The following is a 20,200-nucleotide window of genomic DNA, read 5'->3' on the forward strand; positions in this document are numbered from 1 at the left end:
CTGGGCTTCTGCCACTCTGCAATGATCTTACTGCTGCCTCCAGTTCAGCCATTGTAATTGGCCGCTCCAACTCCTCAGTTATAGTTTGATCTAGGGTTGGCGTATCAATTTTCTCAAAAAAAGAGGTCAGGTCTGTGGGCAAAAGAGAACAGTAAGAAGAATACAATTGTTTATAGAATTCCATCAGTGTTTTGTTAATTTCCAATGGGTTCGATGTCACCCCTGAGTCCGTTTCAATTTGAGGGATCAGCAGAGATGCAGAGATCTGACGTCGCCGATGGGCCAACAATTTACTTGTTCTGTCTCCCTGTTCATAAAAGTTGGATCTTGAACGGAGAAAAAGTTCAGTTGTCTGCTGTGAAATAACAAGATCATATTCGGCTTGCAAAGATATTCGTTCCTTAAAGGTATCTGGGTCTTTCGAAACAGCATATAAGGAGTCTAAAAGCGCAATGCGCTGCGTCAACTCAGTCAGCTTCTGTTTCACCTTTTTCCTGCGGTGGGCCCCATAAGAAATAATTTCCCCCCTTATAAAGGCCTTCATAGTTTCCCACACCACAAAAGCAGTCACCTCCGGCGTTTTATTAACTTGAAAGAAAAAATCAATCCGTTCAGAAGCAAAATTAACAAAGTCATCATCTAACAATAAGTGAGTAGCGAGGCGCCAAGGCGGTCTAGAGTTAATACAATCCTGGAAATGAATATTCATGGAGACAGAAGCATGATCCGACACCAAAATGGCATCATATTCACAGTCTGAGATCGATGTCAACAGCCTACTGTCAATTGGGAAGAAATCAATTCGAGTATATGTACGATAGACATTTGAAAAAAAAAAAAAAAAAAAGTGTGTACGTTCACCTGGATTAAAGAAACGCCACTGATCAATAACATCAAACTCACTCATAAAAGAATGAATAATTTTGGCTGATTTAGACAAAGAGTGTTGAGGACGATCGATCTAAAAGAGGGTCCAACAAACAATTAAAATCCCCTCCCATAATCAATCTATATTCAACCAGGTCTGATATCTTTGAAAAGAAGCGCACAAAAAAGGATTCATCATCCCAGTTAGGTGCGTACACATTTACCAGGGCAACCTTAACATCACAGATGTGTCCTAAAACAATTATGAATCTGCCAGTAGAGTCTGTAATTGTCTTAAAATGAACGAATGGAATATCCCTGTGTAACAAGATAGCCACCCCTCTTGACTTGCTAGAAAAGGAGGAAAGAAAAATTTCACCAATCCAGCTTTTCTTCAATTTATCTCTCAAATGGGTTTCCTGCAAATAAATAACACGTGCATCAAGATGACGCAAGTAATGTAAAATCTTGCTACGCTTAATTGGGTTATTTAACCCTTTGCAATTGAGACTTGTAAATTTGATATTGGCACCTAGCCAGGATGATGACTTCTTAGGTTGGACCATTAGGAATGCGGGATGTGACGTCACGCGCGTGCTCGTTCATTGTTTCCTGTAGTCGCAAAGGCGGAACTCGTACAGTACAGCTTTTCGCTGCAATTGAATCTACTCAGTAGGAACCACCATCTGCATCTAGCGTGCCCCAGACACCCGCCGTTACCTCCTGGAAGGCTAAAAAAAAATAAAATAAAGAAACATCTAAAAAAAAAAAATCTAAACTTGATAGTGACCAACGCTGGGCAAGAACGAGAGTGAACATCAATTTGACATTTCAGCGGTGGAGATAGTTGAGATCGGACTTGGATTAGAAAAAAGATTTACAACTAGCGTTCTTTCTACTCCAAAAGCTTAGAAGCGAGTATCTTGACATTGAGACGGGGAAAAAAAAAAAAAAAAAAAAAAAGTGTTGCTTTCAATTAGCAGTAACCTCAAGATCGATCCCTTCTCGGTCGTAACTTGGGGTGAAATGAAGTGGACAAATTTGAATGAAATAGAAAAGTATGACTTTATGAAGAACAGACGTTTCATTCCGGGGCGTTTCAATCACGCTAAATGTTGCGTTATTTTCCTCCGTGACAACAACCTACATCATGCTAGCGAAATGTGAACGCTACTAGTGAATGGCGATACCATTCACAGCTATATCACAATAAGCAGTGAAGGGGTCTATATGTTTTTCTCAATCGTCAATTTCCATAAATGACGGCCAACCTATCGGCTAATTAATTACAATTAATTGACGTAATTTGCACAAAGTTTTGGAGTACAGTACAAAACTGGTCTTCGACTGACTAATGCAATATGATCTGCACGTCCCGTGGACATCAATTGTTTAGTAGGGATCGAGAGTCTCATAACGTGAAGTGGCCAGCTTTGTATAACATTATAAAACTTCTTACCTCTGAAAATACCTCTTAAAATATAGGTAATTGGATATGAAGAGTCCAGCCTCTGAGACTTCAGTAATGAGGTCGTGCACGTACGAGTGCATGCAGCGTGTACGAGCGTGCAGTTTGTTTTCGGCCGCAGGTGGCAGTAGCGATTTGAAATTTTAAATCTTCCATATAGCTGCTTTAACAATATTCTTCATTCTACATACATTACGAGGTAATAAAAAAAATTATTAACGTACAGCCACTTAGGAAAGTAACTTTAATCAGATTACTGGTTTGGAAAAATTTACTTGTTAGATTGCTCGTTATTGAAAGAAAGTAATCAGAACTCTAGGTCACACACTACCGCGAGATGCTGTGACTATCGCGAGACTGGTAGCGAGACTGGGAAAATCTAACATGGCGGCGTCCTGCTGCTAAAATAGAATTAGCTTTATATTTCTAATTAAACCCGAATTTAATGATTAGATAAATTCGATTTTTTTTCTTTTCTAAGAAAGATCGGAAATATTATCCAGTGTGGACGACCTCGAACGCTTTATTGACGATTATTTTTATAGCTGCGCGATGGATGATCTGGCGGCTAGTCGTGATAATCCTTCGAAAAAAAGGAAAAATGACTCGTCAACAGACACGGACGATTTAGTAACCGCCGACGTATCGGTGAGTATGCTGGATTCCATAAATAAAAAACTTGACGTCCTCTGTCTTAACCGCGAGGACGTCAAAAAATTAAAGGCAAGTTTGGAATTCATTAGCCAACAGGTAAGCGATCTCCAACGAGATAATTCCGAGCTACGCTCCTCTCTCGTCGCTGACACAGCCGAGTTGGAGACGATTAAAAAGGAAAACAAAATGCTAAAGGAAACGGTCTTAGATGTTCAATCCCGTAGTATGCGGGAAAATCTAATATTTTCAGGTATATCCGAAAATACCCCAGATAATCCAGAGGGCGAGATAAAAAAAATTTATGACATTATCGCTAAAGATCCCTCAGGAGACGGTAAATAATATCTCTTTTCACCGTGTACACCGGCTCGGAGCTTGTAAGGGCAATAAGCCCCGTCCTATTATTGCTAAGTTCGAACATTTTAAACATAAAGAATTGGTAAAAAGTAAAGGACGGGAGCTCAAAGGGACATCTTTCGGGATGAATGATCAATTCCCAAGAGAGATAAACGAGCGGAGAAAAGTACTGTTTCCTATAATGAAACAAAATAGACAGGAGGGTAAACGGACTTCGATGGTCGTTGATAAATTATATATCGACGGCCAGCTATTCCGAAACCCAACCTCGACCCCTGGGCTGTTCTAACTGATAATTGGTAGAGCCGAGTATTGTGTGATTATTTGACGTATGTATATGTATGTGTATGTATATGTGTATATATGTATATATATGTATATGTATGTATATGTGTATGTATATGTATGTATATGTATGGATAATGGGTTACGAAACTGAGAATATGAATTTAGATCATGTATAGGCTATAATAATAATAATAATGATAATAATAATAATAATATAAAAATATATTCTTAAAAAAATAAAAATAATAATAATAATAAAAATAATAATCTCGCTTAGGTCACTATTTACTGGTGTATTGTTATGTTGAATCCCCCACAGATTTCCTTCACACTCACTTCCCCCCTCGTTTCTTCACTATTATACTTATCTACTTGCTATCTCTCTCTTTATATAAATTATATAAATTGCCTAATTACTCTTTTGCTATCCTACAATATGTTAATATTAATAAGCAGCTTATATAGATGTATACATAAGACTGAGTCTATATTGCTCGTGTGCAGAAATTAGTTCTGGTCTCCTGGAATGTGTGTGGCGCTCGCTCCCAGGCAAAAAGAATAAAAATTTTAGACCATCTCTCAAAATTTAAGGCAGATATTTGTCTCCTACAAGAAACCCACTTACAAAAATCAGAAGAAAAATTATTTATTTAAAGTAATAGATGAATATATGGAGGATTTTGGCCTCAGCGATGGCTGGAGACTTCAAAACCCAACTAAGAAGGAATTTACTTTCTTCTCTGCGGTGCACCGATCATTCTCAAGAATTGATTTTTTCCTTACAAATAATTCTATTGTTGATAAAACTGCTATAAAAATACATTCTATAATTATAAGTGATCATGCACCAGTCTCTCTCACTCTACAAATTGACTCTACCTTTAAACTTCCCCCGATATGGCGTTTTAACATCTCATTACTGAAAGACGTAGAGTTTGATAAAATTATTAGAAGGGAGTGGGCAGATTTTTTGGAAATAAATGACTCTCCAAATATATCTCCATCTCTTCTCTGGGAAGCAGGAAAAGCGGTAATTAGAGGGAAAATTATATCATATTCAACTTATAAAAAGAAACAGGATCAAAAATTAGAAAAATACCTGGAAGATAAAATTAAACAACGGATGAATATGCATTAAACCAAAATAATCAAATATGGATAGAACTACAGAATATAAAAATACAGTTAGATAACATGTTATCTAAAAAGACAGAGTTTATAATACAACAGTTGAGATATAATAATTTTGAACATAATAATAAATCAGGTAAATTCCTGGCAAATCAACTTCAACGGAATCGGGAAAAATCTCTTATAACGGCTATTAAAGATATAAATGGTGAATGCACACAATCACCAAAAGAAATTAACCATATTTTTTATAACTATTATCGAAATCTATACTCAGAAATTAATAGACCTAACCCTGAACATATTGAGGTATTCCTAAATAGCTTAAATATACCTCAGTTATCTATTGAACATAAAGATATTCTAGATGCCCCGCTTACTATAGATGAGTTGTATCGTGCTTTAGACAGTATGCCTAATGGCAGAGCACCTGGTCCAGACGGCTATCCGGCTATATTTTTTAAACATTTCTGGTTAATGTTTGCTCCATTATTTCTAAGAGTAGTAACTGAAATTAAAAGTAAGGGTGATATACGTCAAGATATGAATATAGCAGCAATTAAACTTTTATTAAAGCCAGAAAAAGACCCCACCCTCCCGTCAAGTTACCGACCGATATCACGAATTAATACCGAAATTAAAATTATCGCTAAGGCCTTGGCATCTCGACTAGAGACAGTAATCTCGACAATTATTCATAGCGATCAAACAGGTTTTATTAAAGGTCGTCATTCTACTAATAATATTAGGAGGCTCTTTAACTTGATGAGTATGTCACAGCGGTATGATAAAAAGGCAGTTGTTATTTCGCTGGATGCAGAAAAAGCCTTCGATAAAGTTAACTGGTCCTTCCTCTTTGCTGTCTTAAATAAATTCGGCTTCGGGGAGTCATTCATTCAATGGGTCTCAATATTATATGATTCTCCTAAAGCTACAGTTACTACTAATGGGATTACATCACAGAGTTTTACTCTACAAAGGGGAACAAGACAAGGGTGCCCAATGTCTCCTTTATTATTTGCTATATTTATTGAGCCGCTTGCATTAGCTATACGTCAGGATAGACGGATCCAAGGAATCCACTCCGGGACAATAGAACATAAAATTAATCTATATGCCGATGATATACTACTCTATTTAGAAGAACCTGCTATCTCGCTAGGGGAAGCATTTAACCTAATAACTAAATTCTCTCACTTATCAGATTACTCTATTAACTGGACAAAATCAACATTATTACCTATCACAGAAAATTCATGGAATCCTACAAGTCAGGATCCACACTACTCCTTTCCTACAGGTAATTTAAAATACTTAGGTGTTAAAATTTCACCAAAGTTAACTGAATTAACTTCTTTAAATTTTTTACCGTTATTGGACAGTATCCGTAGTGATCTGGAGCGCTGGAATAATCTTCCGATCTCTTTAATAGGACGGATAGCTACTATAAAAATGAAAGTTTTACCAAAGATTAATTATTTATTTTCAATGATTCCATTTAAACCTACGTCTAACTGGTTCCAATCGCTGGACTCTGCTATCATAAAATTCTATTGGAATAAAAAAAAAAGCTAAAATTAGTCTATCTACTCTTCAGGAAAGTAAATCTAAAGGAGGTTTAGAGGCACCAAACTTTATGTACTATTATATAGCTAATCAACTACAATATCTTGTGCTATGGACACAACCCAACAGAGATACTAACTGTTGGTTGGAATTGGAGCAGAAGGATTGTAATAATCTTAGACTGTTAGATTTACTCTTTATTACAAAATCAATAAAACGACATAATTGTTTTAAAAACCCAATGATAGCCGCGACCCTGACTGCCTGGTGGAAGGCATTAGAAATTACAAACTCCCAATTGGCGCCCTGTGGGCTCTCTCCCATTTGGCATAACCCCGACTTTCAACTTAATAATCAGTCGTTCCATTTAAGCTTATGGGAGCAGAAAGGAATTACACACCTTCATCATCTTTTCTCAGATAATAAGTTTATATCATATACAAACTTGGTCCAGAAATATGAAATAAAAAATGGAAATTTCTTACATTATCTGCAAGTTAAAAATATGGTTAAGAAACAAATCCCAACACTTCAGGACACGCTCCAACTGCCTGTCTTAGCTAAAGATATTATAAAGCTTTCTCCAACAACAATAAAGAAAATATCAAAAATATATAAGTTATTTTTATACACAAATAAAACGTATTTACCGACTTTAAAATGGGAAAAAGACTTGTCTATAGTTCCGGAACCAGACTTTTGGACCCAAATCTGTGAAAATGTATTTAAAATGACCAAACAGACAAATTTGCAACTTATCCAATATAAGATACTTCATAGAACATATATTACACAATATATGATGAAAAAAATGGGACTCTCTGACTCCGACATTTGTCTCCAGTGCTCACAAAACACTGCCGATACTTATCTTCATGCTTTATGGTCATGTACTCCAGTGCTGCATTTCTGGACTAAAATCTTGGAAAAGCTCGCTGATATATTAAACTGTAGGCTTCCTTTATCTCCAAGATTGTGTTTACTAGGTGACTTAACAATAACTGAGCTACCATGTAAACAATCCCAATCTATATTTATAGCCCTTACTATTGCTAAAAAAATAATCCTTGTCAATTGGAAAAATAAACAATCTCTAAATATCGACCACTGGTTAAACTTACTAATAAATTATATCTCAATGGAAAAAATCTCTGCCTTAAATAAAAATCAAGTATCAAGATTTAAACAAATATGGTCTATGTACATAGAATATTTTAATCTTAATTTGGCAACTTAATCCTGCCAAGATTCTGCCTGTTAACGAGAGCCACCACATCGTTACAACTTCTGTTTTCGCTGCTTCTGTATTTGGTATTTTGTATCTGATTGGTTTTATTTTTATATAGTCAGGAACCTAGTTGCTGCTAGTGGGCTCGAGCACACCACACTATACGACACTATACTCACTAACTCCTTAAGAGTTATTTCTAGTGGGCACTAAGCATCAACACTTGGTGTTACTGCATGCTAATTAGTCAATTTTCTTGACGCCGTCCCCCGTGGTCGGGCGGGGGTGGTTCTGCCCCCCCCCCCGTTGTCTGCTCGGTAGCGGTTGTTGTCTTGGCCGCTCCCTGGGCCCCCTGTGGGGTGCGGTGTTGGGGTGCTTTCCCTGGTGCCCGGGGCGGCGCCGTCCCGGCGCGGTCCGCTGCTCCGTGCCCGGCGGGCGCGGTTCGGGGCGGGTGGGCCTCTGGTGTGCCCCGTGGCTCCCTCTCCCCTCCCCCTTCCTCCCCCCCGTCGCCTCTCCCTCCTCGCCTCCTCCCGCCCATCCTCCTCTGCCTCCCGGTCCCTTTTCCCTTGTCGCCCTCCCACCCCCCCCCCCCCCCTCCTGCCCTGCAGCCGCCCTTTCGCCTTCTTGTCGTCTTCCCCCCGCTTCCCCCTCCCCCCTTCCCTGTCGGCCCCCCGCCCCCTCCCCCTCCCTCTCCCTGGGCCTGGGGCTCCCTCCCCGGCCCGGGCGTCGGGCTCCGGGGGCCGGGCGGGGGTTTGAGGCCTGCCCCACTCCGGTAGAACTCCTGCCGCCCCGGGCGGGCTCCGGAGGCTGGTCTTATTGTGGTGCCAGATGGGTGGGGTGGGGGGTGCTGGGGGACGGGCGTGCCACCTACACCCGCCGGGTTGGGTGAGGCCCCGCTGGTCGCTCCTCTTACTCACTTCACTAGTTTTGCACAATACACTTTGTAAATATACACATAGGGCAAACAACACATTTCTTGGTGGGGTGGGGAAGGGTGGAAACACCGTCTTCACCCTTCAACTCCCCTCCAATTTTAATGCACTTCATGTCCAAGGGGAGGGGTGAGTTGGGGCGGGGAGCCATCAGAGGGGATGGACTGCAGTGCCTGGCAGCGCTGTGGTCCCCCCCATCTGTGTCCCTGCCCCACCACTCTGTCCCTCCTTCTTTTTGGGGGGGGGGGGATGCGGGTGTGTCGGTGTAGGGGAAATTTTTTCCCTCTGCTCCGACTCACTCCCAATTTTAATGCACCACACGCACACACTTGTATATACACTGGGTGGGGCCACATTCACGGTGTAAGGGTAGAGTTCGCCAGTCGGCGAGCTGGCGGACTCAGTAACAGGGTTAGGTGTCACTAGTACGCTGGCGTGACGACCGGGGCCTCTCCCCACCGGGCTTGGTGTTCTGGTACTCCGCCTTTTCCCCTGGTGCTTCCTCCTCTGCTTCCCCCCTCCCGCCGCTGTGCTACTCTCGCACGGCTGGAGGTGGGGTGGGCACGTTTTCCCTCTCTGCGCTGCTGCCCGGTGCCGGTTTCCGGGGGTGGGGGGGGGGGCTCGCGGGGGGGTTGGCGGTCGTATTGTTTGAGGGGGGGTGGAGGTATGGGTGGGTGGGGGGTTGGGTGTTGGGGGTCGGGGTGTGTTCGGGGGTTTGGGGGCCGGGGGTGGTGGGGCCTGGGTCGTGGTGGGTGGCGGGTTTGGGTGGGGTGCGGGGGGGTCGTGGGGGGGTGGGGGCTGGGGACCGGTGGGGCGCTGTGGGGGCCCGCTGGGCCTCGTTCTGCGGCCTTGGGCTCGGGGGTGTGGGCCGGGGCTGTGGCGGGGGTGTTCCGGGCGTCTGGGTCGGCTTGCCGACCGGTGTCCGCTCAGGTGGCTTGGGGGTGGACTTGGTGCTGCCGCGGCCTGGGGGTTTCGGGGGGGGGGTGCTCGCTTTGCTGGACCGCGGTTGACGGCTTTCTTTCTTTGGTGGTGGTCCTTATGCATGCCAGATCCGTCGCACCAGCATCTACTGAAACTCAACAGAAGTAGCCTCTCCCTCCCACAGCCCCTTGAATCAGTGGGTGCTGGTGTCTGTGGATCTCACTTTGCTTTATCTATCCTTCCCTCCTTCCTCTCTTTAGTTTTTCCTCTGGTCACTTGAGATCTCAATTTATTGGAAGTTTGAGGTTTCTGGGGTTGGCATAAGACTCTGGTTTTGTAACCACGCAGGAGGGGTTTTGTTGGTGCTGGATTTCACTTTGATGGATTGGATGTACTGGCTTCTATGGATCTCACTCTGCCTTATCGATCCTTCCCTCCTTCCTCTCTTTAGTTTTTCCTCTGGTCTCTTGAGATCTCGCTAAATTTGCTGGAATTTAGAGGCTTCCGGGGTTGGCGTAAGACTTTGATTTTGTAATCATGGGGAAGGCAGGAAGTGTTTGGTCGGTGCTGGATTTCACTTTGATTTATCTTTCTTTTCTCTTTATTTTTTTCTGACCTTTTCTCTGGTCTCCTGACCATTTAAACTTCACGACTCTGGCAAGATTCTGAAGTACCTGGTTAAGGCGAAGGGTAATGGGATATTTATAAGGCTTTAGGTGAATTAATGAGTATAAATTTATACGTATTTGCACGCACACGCACGCAAACGCACGCACGCACGCAAACGCACGCACGCAAACGCACGCACACACACACACACAAAAAAAAAAAAAAAGAGCAATGATGATAAGACGTTGAATCGGTAAGACTACCGAATGAACAATTCTGAGCTCTTGGAAAAAAAAACAAAAAAAAAAAAAACAAAGTAATCAGATTAAAGTAATGCGTTAGTGACATCACTGCCAACAATACACTTACCTTCACTTTCTGAATTTACAGATGGAAAGATTCCGGTTGCTGATAGGTAGACAAGTAGAACACTGTTTGCTGGCAATTCCTGAAATTAAAAGTAATACAAGTTACACAATAGGGCTATTTAGCACGACTATATAAATAGGTACATGCAAGTACATATATATATCCATCCATCCATCCATTTTCTTGACCGCTTATTCCTCACAAGGGTCGCGGGGGTGCTTGCGCCTATCTCAGCTGGCTCTGGGCAGTAGGCGGGGGACACCCTGGACTGGTTGCCAACCCATCGCAGGGCACACAGAGACGAACAACCATCCACACTCACACGCACACCTAGGGACAATTCGGAGCGCCCAATTAACCTGCCATGCATGTCTTTGGAATGTGGGAGGAGACCGGAGTACCCGGAGAAGACCCACGCGGGCACGGGGAGAACATGCAAACTCCACCCAGGAAGGTCCGAGCCTGGACTCGAACCGGAGACCTCAGAACTGGGAAGCGGACGTGCTAACCACTCGACTACCGTGCCGCCCCATATATATATATATATATAGTATCTATACGAAGGATGAAATATTTATACTTGCAGACATGAATATTGATTGGTTTTCTGATAACCGTTCAACGAAAATAATTCTGAGTAACACAATTAGCGCATCTAACTGACAGTAAATTCACTTACAAGGATAGAAATGAATAGGCAAAAGAAAAAAATAGTAACAAAATGAATTTCACAAATGTGGTAAAAATAGAAAACAAATACGGAAAACAATAGTTTAGTTTAATTTAGTTTAGTTTATTCATTTTTTCCTTTCGGACACATTACAGCTTACATCAATCACATCACATCATTTGCAACATTGACATCCGAAAGAAGGGCTGACTGGTAGAAGCCGAAGCTTATTCGAGACCCGTCCCCATTGACCCATTACTATAAGGCATCAATCATATACATTATTTAGAATAGTCATTCATTTTTATCGTTATCCATCCCATACTATCCCAGACACTGCTCGCTCAGTTCATCTTGAATATCCGTGTGTAGATTGTGGCTTGTCCCAGTCATTTGGAACTGGTGAGTCGGTTCCCAGACGCCACCAGCAGGCCAACCCCGCCAGGCGAGCAGCCAAGGCAAGCGCAATTCTTCTCTTTCACCAGTAGGGTCTTCGCTGACCTCGGATCAGCTTTCACACATTCAAGCAATTTCAGCCTCGATTCTGGTCAGGTAGCACCACTGGTTGCTAGCACGTTGTCGATCTGATGACTCCTGTGCGCTGCCCAGCCTAGTTCACCCAGCAGAGCGGCCCACGCCAGCCGCATTCCAGGAACCAGACCACCAACCCCATTTTGCGTATTGACAGCAGTTTCATTGTAGCCACAATACAGCCTTATCATATAGCCTTGACTGTGTAGCGATAATTGGGTCGACTTTTAGACAAATTAATAATCTGGACGTTACAGAGGTAAATTGTATTTACCTCGATAACATCTAGGGGCACCACGTTGGCTTTGCTTTGGGTTAACAGGAGCAAACAACGACCAAAATCCTTTCTTCATCAGTCATTTATAATCTAAAGTCGCCTCACTCGATATTCAGTGGTTCGTTGTACTAACAAAAGAATAATAATCCACTCGGAAACACAGATGACTTAGGCAGAATAGAGTTAATAAAACATGCATTTATTCACGATTGCTACACTACAGAATCAAAACACTGCCTAACTAACTATCCTACCGTCAGAAGAAAAGAAATCAAAATAAAGCTCATGAAAATAAGGAAGGAATGGGAATGAATCAGGAAACAGGAAAAGAGAAATTTGACCAGCCAGATCTGTGATATGTTTCAAACGTAAGTTGCACACAGGGGTATGCCGAGTTGGGAATCAAACGTGGACTTACGAGAATGGGTGCCGCGTCGAATGAGCAGAAATGGGCGGTCTTTTGAAAAAGCGGGAAAAATAGTCAATGTTCGTTCAAAAAGGAACGAAAATCAAAAAGTGGCTATTCCACAGGTGAGCAAGGGAGCCGCTCGGGGGCTGACGTAGTTGCGTGGCTCGTCCCTTGATTGGTCGGCGAGATGTTGCTCCGGCGGTTAGTTCTGCCGGACGGCTGTCCGACTCCAGGTGTTGGAGCTCGGTTCGCGGCGTGCCTGCGTACGGGGAAGGCCCGCCGTTGGAGGTGTGCTTGCACAGCGGCGGGGCGCCACCGAATAGCAGGTGAGATGCGGTGCGGCTTAGGTGCACAACCTTGAGTCCAGTGGTACGTTGCAAGTGTACCCCAGGGCCGCGGAGCTCGCTGCTGGCGGACAGTCACCGGTGGTGTCAAAAAAGAAAAAAAAAAGAGAAAAGGGGAGTAAAAGAGTCTCTTTGGGGTCAGCGTTGCAGTTTGCACCTGCAAACTGGCGTGGCGTGGAGCTCTGCTCTCGTGGCAATGGTTGCTGCCAGGAACAAAGAGTGGGAGCAGTCTGGGAAACTTGCAGGTAGTTGGCCTGAGGATGTTTCAGTAGAAGAAGCGGGAGAGAGAGCGATCGTGAAGAGGCATCGGGGGAAGAGAGGGAGAGAGGGGGGCCCCCTAGTCTTTTTAAAGTCTATGGGCGGGGCTCCAGTAGGTGGTGGCAAACCCTTCTGTTCGCTCACGCAGACTTAAAAAAGCAAATTATTAAAGGGATTAATAATTTGGCATTAAATTTGGTCAGTCTGGCAAATCAGTTTTCCCACACAACCCGTTTAACACACATCGTAATTAATGCATTATAAACTAATTTGTGAGGTCGTTCCTGAGCCTAATCTGACGTAACTGAAAGATATTGATTACCTTTCATTCCTTATGGAGTACAAATGAAATAGGACGTTCATACACACAAAGACATAACATGAATCATTCGTAGTTCAGTTTTCTGTCAAGAATTCTCATGGTATAAATGTGTAAAATGCGGTTACTTGTATGAATTGTCACTAAGGAGAGTTCCAAGTTTCACCACTTGACGGTGCTGTTGCTCCATCTAGATGTTCCAGGAGTGCCCCATGGAGGGGCGACGCCAGAGAGTCCCCCCTGGTTGATAAGGAAGGTCATAAACATTCCTTTGATCAGTCGTTTGTATATTCTAATTCATTTAAGGCGTTTTCTCGGGCTCCGGGAAGTCGGCTTGAATAAACCTCCTTCGGCAGACGCATAAATTCCTTTGGCACCTGGTCAGCGGCTTCAAAAGAGCTATGTTGGTGGTTGTGTGACCACCTGCAGAGCTAACCAAGCTTAGATCCTGTCTGAGCTGTGGAATGTTTATGCGACTGCAGAGAGTTTTTTTCATCTTTGGGTAATTAGTGATGTTGTTGTTGTTGTGATATTGTGAATTACTGTTGTCTCTCAAGCACTGCCAATTCCTCAGCTCCTTTCACGATTCTTGTTTTTCGTTGACCAGAGTTATCTTTAGTTTGAATAAAAATTCGGCAGTCTTTTGTCCATGTGCTTTCGATAAGTCCATTCTTTCTCATTTGTCGTGCCTTTTTGGCGATGTCAGCATTTCGTTTGGTGAGGTTTTCGTTGATGTAGACATGTTTCCCACGAAGCTTGTGACGGTCTCTCAGAAGAGCAATCTTTTTCTTTCTGTCAACAAACCCGATCAGAACTGCCGGTGGTCGTGTCCCTCCAGTTGGAAGCGAAAAGCACATCTGAATGTGCGCAGGATCAACAGTTAATCCCAAATCTCTGAGTTGAAGTGTCATTTGCTGTTCCACAGTCTCGTTCCCTGAAGATTGGTCAGAATCTTCTATGCTCGTGCTCGCCGCAGCTCTCAAAGGGCCACGGCGCGGCTTGATCTTGATACTGGTGACTATCACATCGTTGATACGAAGATTTTGTTCCAAATCATCCACTTTTTGTTCCAAGGCAACAATGCGTAGATCTTTTTCCTGTGTCTCTGTCTTCAATTGCTGTATTTCCTGAAGAAGTGGCTCAATGCTCTTCTTCATTTCAAGTAATTCGGTAATTCGTTTTTTCAAGAGAAGATTTTATCTCCTCATTCTCGTCAGCTCTTTTTCCACCAGGCATTCTGCAACAATGTAGTTAAAAAATCCCAATGCAAAAATTAATAAGTAGTTAGATTCACGAGCGAGTGCAGGAGCAAGTACAGATGCGTCCTTCCTCAACAGATGCGTCCTTGAAAAGGGACGCATCTGTTGAGGAAGGGTATCAAGGGTATTGAAGAGGGTATCAAAAAATGAACTGCTGGGTTGAAGAAACATTAGTGAAATGCCCTCATTTATGAATCGAATATTATAAGTTGCAACCTATTTAATAATTATATAATTATATATTCTTAAATAATTTAATAATTACTATCAAGAAAATGTGAAAATTATGGGAAATGAAATGCCAAAATTGATCATGGGGCAGGTGTGTGTGTCACGAAGGTGTAGTGGATGGACCCAAAAGCGGTGGAAACAGGCGGGAAGACAGACTGGTAAGATGAGGTAATGAACTTTATTGACTATGACGGGGAAGGACTGAAGGGGAGTAGGCTAGGCTGGACGTGGACACAGATCATGGCGGAGACTTGGCGTGGCGTGATGCAGAAGACTTGGCGTGGCGTGATGCAGAAGACTTGGCGTAGCGTGATGCAGAAGACTTGGCGTGGCGTGATGCAGAAGACTTGGCGTGGCCGGTTCCCGCGGTGGGCCCTTCTCTAGCGCCGCCTGGCGCTGGGTCCCGGGTCGGCCGCCATTACCGCGGTGTCCGGGGAGGATCCCAAGACCGGAGACTTTGGCAGGGGTGGAGGCGAGGAAGCTGGGGACTTTGGCTGGGACAGAGACGAGGAAGCTGGGGACTTTGGCTGGGGCAGAGACGAGGAAACTGGAGAAAGCGGCAACTCTGCCATGACGAGGGGACCTGAGATGCCAATTGGCCGCGACAAGGGGACCTGAGACGCCAGGGGCTTAGGCGGCACAGGCGAAGCGGCCAGGGGCTGCGGCGGCAGCGGCACAGGCGAAGCGGCCAGGGCATGCAGCGGCACAGGCGAAGCGGCCAGGGGCTGCGGCGGCAGCGGCAGCGGCACAGGCGAAGCGGCCAGGGGCTGCGGCGGCAGCGGCACAGGCGAAGCGGCCAGGGGCTGCGGCGGCAGCGGCACAGGCGAAGCGGCCAGGGGCTGCGGCGGCAGCGGCACAGGCGAAGCGGCCAGGGGCTGCGGCGGCGGCGGCAGCGGCACAGGCGAAGCGGCCAGGGGCTGCGGCGGCCGCGGCACAGGCGAAGCGGCCAGGGGCTGCGGCGGCAGCGGCACAGGCGAAGCGGCCAGGGGCTGCGGCGGCAGCGGCACAGGCGAAGCGGCCAGGGGCTGCGGCGGCAGCGGCACAGGCGAAGCGGCCAGGGGCTGCGGCGGCACAGGCGAAGCGGCCCGGGGCTGCGGCGGCAGCGGAACAGGCGAAGCGGCCCGGGGCTGCGGCGGCAGCGGCACAGGCGAAGCGGCCAGGGGCTTCGGCGGCAGCGGCACAGGCGTTGCATCCGGGGCCGGCAGCGACGAAGTGGCCAGGGGCTGAAGCGGCAGCAGCGGCACAGGCAAAGAGGCCAGGGGCTGAAGCGGCAGCAGCGGCACAGGCGTGGCCTTCATGGGCTGCCGAGGTGCCGGGACGAGGACCTGGAGCCGGCGGGGCGCCGGAACGGGGTCCTGAGGCCGGCGGGGCGCCGGAACGGGGTCCTGAGGCCGGCGCGGAGCCGGAACGGGGTCCTGAGGCCGGCGCGGAGCCGGAACGGGGTCCTGAGGCCGGCGCGGAGCCGGAACGGGGTCCTGAGGCCGGCGCGGAGCCGGAACGGGGACTTGAATCCGGCGCGGAGCCGGAACGGAGACTTGGAACCACCACTGGGTCCGGGTTGGTGGGAGCATTCTGTCACGAAGGTGTAGTGGATGGACCCAAAAGCGGTGGAAACAGGCGGGAAGACAGACTGGTAAGATGAGGTAATGAACTTTATTGACTATGACGGGGAAGGACTGGACGGGACTGAAGGGGAGTAGGCTAGGCTGGACGTGGACACAGATCATGGCGGAGACTTGGCGTGGCGTGATGCAGAAGACTTGGCGTGGCGTGATGCAGAAGACTTGGCGTGGCGTGATGCAGAAGACTTGGCGTGGCGTGATGCAGAAGACTTGGCGTGGCGTGATGCTGAAGACTTGGCGTGGCGTGATGCTGAAGACTTGGCGTGGCGTGATGCTGAAGACTTGGCGTGGCGTGATGCTGAAGACTTGGCGTGGCGTGATGCTGAAGACTTGGCGTGGCTGACGCTGAAGACTTGGCGTGGCTGACGTGAAGACTTGGCGTGACTGACGTTGAAGACTTGGCGTGGCTGACGTTGAAGACTTGGCGTGGCTGACGTTGAAGACTTGGCGTGGCCGACGTTGAAGACTTGGCGTGGCCGACGTTGAAGACTTGGCGTGGCCGACGTTGAAGACTTGGCGTGGCCGACGTTGAAGACTTGGCGTGGCCGACGTTGAAGACTTGGCGTGGCTGACGTTGAAGACTTGGCGTGGCTGACGTTGAAGACTTGGCGTGGCTGACGTTGAAGACTTGGCGTGGCTGACGTTGAAGACTTAGCAGACTTGACGTGGAAGACTTAGCAGATTTGACGTGGAAGACTAGGCAGACTTGACGTGGAAAACTAGGCAGACTTGGCGTGGACGACTTAGCAGACTTGGCAATACAGACACCACTGTGATTACACATGAAGACACTCAACCATCAAACGAAAAAACATCAAACAATGCTCCCACACCCGCGTGAGACAAACACCACTCCCTTATACAAACACTAATGACAATAACAGGACACACCTGGGAGACACAGCAGGGAGGGGGAACCAATCAGCAATACACACCAGGAAGGGAAGACACAAGCAGGTGGACAAGGTTAACCATAACGAGACTGGGGAAGAAGACAGGAACACCAGACAACCAACACTCACCAAAATAAAACAAAAACCCAAACCAACTGAAACGTGACAGTGTGACTGTCAGAATCAATAATAAAAGAACAAATGATGTTTGATAAGAACTTTTCATTTATTTATTTATTTATTTATTTATTTATTTATTTATTTTTTAACCTGATATGATGATTTAAAAAAATACTTATTAACTGTGATAAACTGTGATAAACCTTGTGGAATTGACTATATTACTGCTAAACTTCTAAAGGTTGCCGCTAAATCAGTGGTCAAGCCTTTATGTCATACTTTCAATTTATGTTTTATTTATCCAAGTTCGTCGAAAATATCAAAAGTTGCTCCTTCTGGCTAAAATAAAATAGAAGACTCATCAGCACCTTACATGTCCAGAGGAAACTGATGGAGTGGTTTATGTTTAAACAGATTCGGAATTATTTTAAGTGAACCATCTTCAGACAGATACTCAATAAAGAAAAAGGGTATTCGGTATATCTCTAACTGATGAATGGCTGCAACAAACTGACAAAGCAGTGTGTTTTAATTTCATTAATTATAGCCTTTTTATTGGTACTGTACCAGGTGATTTTAAACATGCAGTCGTACGACCTCTACTTAAAAAAAAAAAAAAAAAAAAAAAAAAAAACAGACCTCGACCCCCTTATTTGTGCTAATTTTAGGCCCATTTCTATATCTCTCATAATAGAAAAGGTTGTCTACTCTGAGTTGTTACCGTTTCTGGAGCAAAACGGTATCACTCAATTGTTTCAGTCTGGTTTTAAAGCAAGTCATAGCACAGTCTGCTCTCCTGAGGGTATCAAATGATATATTTTTATCCACAGACTCTGGAAAGTTTGTTGTTCTGGTTCTCCTTGATTTGTCCGCTGCGTTCGATACCGTAGATCATGACATTTTAATTTCTCGTCTTGAGCATTATGTGGGCATTCAAAGCGTCGCCCTCGAATTGTTCTGGTCGTACTAAAAGGATAGGAGCTTTTGTGTAAAAACTGACAATTTTGTGTCCTCTCAAGCTCCTCTTCTAGATGGGGTTCCACAGGGGTCAATTCTTGGCCCTCTTTTATTTGCTCTCTATTTATTACCTCTTGGTTCTGTTTTTAGAAAAAAATGGTATTTCATTTCATTTTTATGATGATGATTGTCAGAACTATTTTCCCTTGGCCCAGAACAGTACAATACAACAACTTACTGACTGTCTAAACGATATTAAATCCTGGCTTTCTTTTAATTTGTTGAGTTTGCATGACGAAAAGACTGAAGTGATGTTGTTTGGACCAAGTAGCTCTTCCTCTGCTAGTGTGGACCTTGGTCCAACTAGCACCTTATCTCAGGGACTGTGTCACAAATTTGGGTGTCAAGTTCGACTCTGATTTTAAATTTGAGAAGCAGATTAGCTCTGTTGTACAGAAAAGTTTTTATCAGCTTCGCCAGATAGCCAAGGTGAAACCAATTTTGTCAAGACTGGATTTGGAAAGGTTGATTCATGCTTTTATTACAACTCGTCTTGATTATTGTAATTCTTTGTCTGTAGGAATTAGTCAGACTGCTCTTGCCCGTCTGCAGCTTATACAAAACTCTGCTGCTCGTCTGCTTACTCAGACCCGTAGGCGTGAGCACATTACCCCTATTTTAGCATCACTTCATTTGACTATCGAATTAATTTTAAGCTTCTGTTTTTTGTTTTTAAATGTTTGAATAATCTTGCGCCTCCCTATTTATCAGAGTTGCTTCACCCTTCCAGCCCACACCGATTATTAATACCAGTTGCTTCTGGCAGTTCCTAAAACAAGACAAAAGCTTAGAGGTGACGGAGTGTTCGCGATTGCTGCTCCCAAGTTGTGGAATCAATTACCACTACATGTTAGACAGGCCACTTCACTCCAGGTTTTTAATTCACGTCTAAAAGCACGCTATTTTCCTTTTTATATGCAGCACTTTGGCTCCCCTGTGGAGTTTTAAATGTGTTATACAAATAAAGTTGATTGATTGATGCCATGGAGGTAGCTGCCCCAACCTACCAGGCTGGATTTGGAGGAGGACCCACTTCCCTGATGACATCTTCACTATTCTAGTTAATATAGTTTAGTATTACAAACTATGTACATTGTTGCCCATTCGGCATCTATTGCAGCCTGGTAAGGTGATAACCACATTTGGGGTCCCTTCTCAAGGTTTCTCATTCCCCTGGTGTTTTTTTTTTGTTTTTTTGTTTTTTTCCCTTACCCTATTGTGGTTCGATCAGGGGATGTTGTTAATATTTGTCAAATGTGGGCATGTGAAGTCCTTTGAGACTCTTGTGTGATGTGTGAAGGGCTTTACAAATTAACTTGGCTTGACCATAAGCTTCTATGGAACCAGATCAGTCTCATAATGAGTATACACACATTGTGGGATTCATAAACACATCTGGCACGACAAACACACACATTTTCGATGCACACAAACATCTGACACGAAAAACTCATGCTTTGCGATTCGCACGCAGATCTGGCACAAAACACACACACGTTTTGGGATTTATGAACACAAATGACATGAAACACACACACATTGATCAAATGTGTGTGTGAATTTTCTTACTTGCATTTATAACATGCTTTTATTTTGGAATCCGCACTCATGTAGGGACGGGTACCTTTCACATTTGAACCGATACTGTTCCGATACTTGGTACCTGGGAATCGATACCGGTACTCAACGGTACTAATTTTCGGTACATTTGTGTTCTTGTTTTCGTTTTATTCTTTTTTTTCCTTTTATTTTTTCTTTTTTTTCCCAATTTTATTTATTTATTTGGATGAAATAAATGTTCATCGTTATGTAACAGTATTTTTTTTCTAATCAATTTAACAATTACTTTTAAATATATAG

The 20,200-nt window shown here is 44.6% G+C and overlaps 1 protein-coding gene across 2 annotated transcripts in view; it reads right to left on the bottom strand.

Moving 5' to 3' along the window:
• Positions 1-20,200, bottom strand: part of scai (suppressor of cancer cell invasion) — an 836,016-nt gene that overhangs the window by 97,865 nt on the left and 717,951 nt on the right. For both annotated transcript variants that reach the window (XM_077497223.1, XM_077497222.1), the window contains one exon: positions 10,391-10,469. In XM_077497223.1, the coding sequence (XP_077353349.1) occupies positions 10,391-10,469 (79 nt within the window). The remainder of the gene's footprint in view (positions 1-10,390; positions 10,470-20,200) is intronic.

This window comes from Festucalex cinctus, chromosome 15 (genome assembly GCF_051991245.1).
Source record: "Festucalex cinctus isolate MCC-2025b chromosome 15, RoL_Fcin_1.0, whole genome shotgun sequence".
Lineage (NCBI taxonomy): Eukaryota > Metazoa > Chordata > Actinopteri > Syngnathiformes > Syngnathidae > Festucalex > Festucalex cinctus.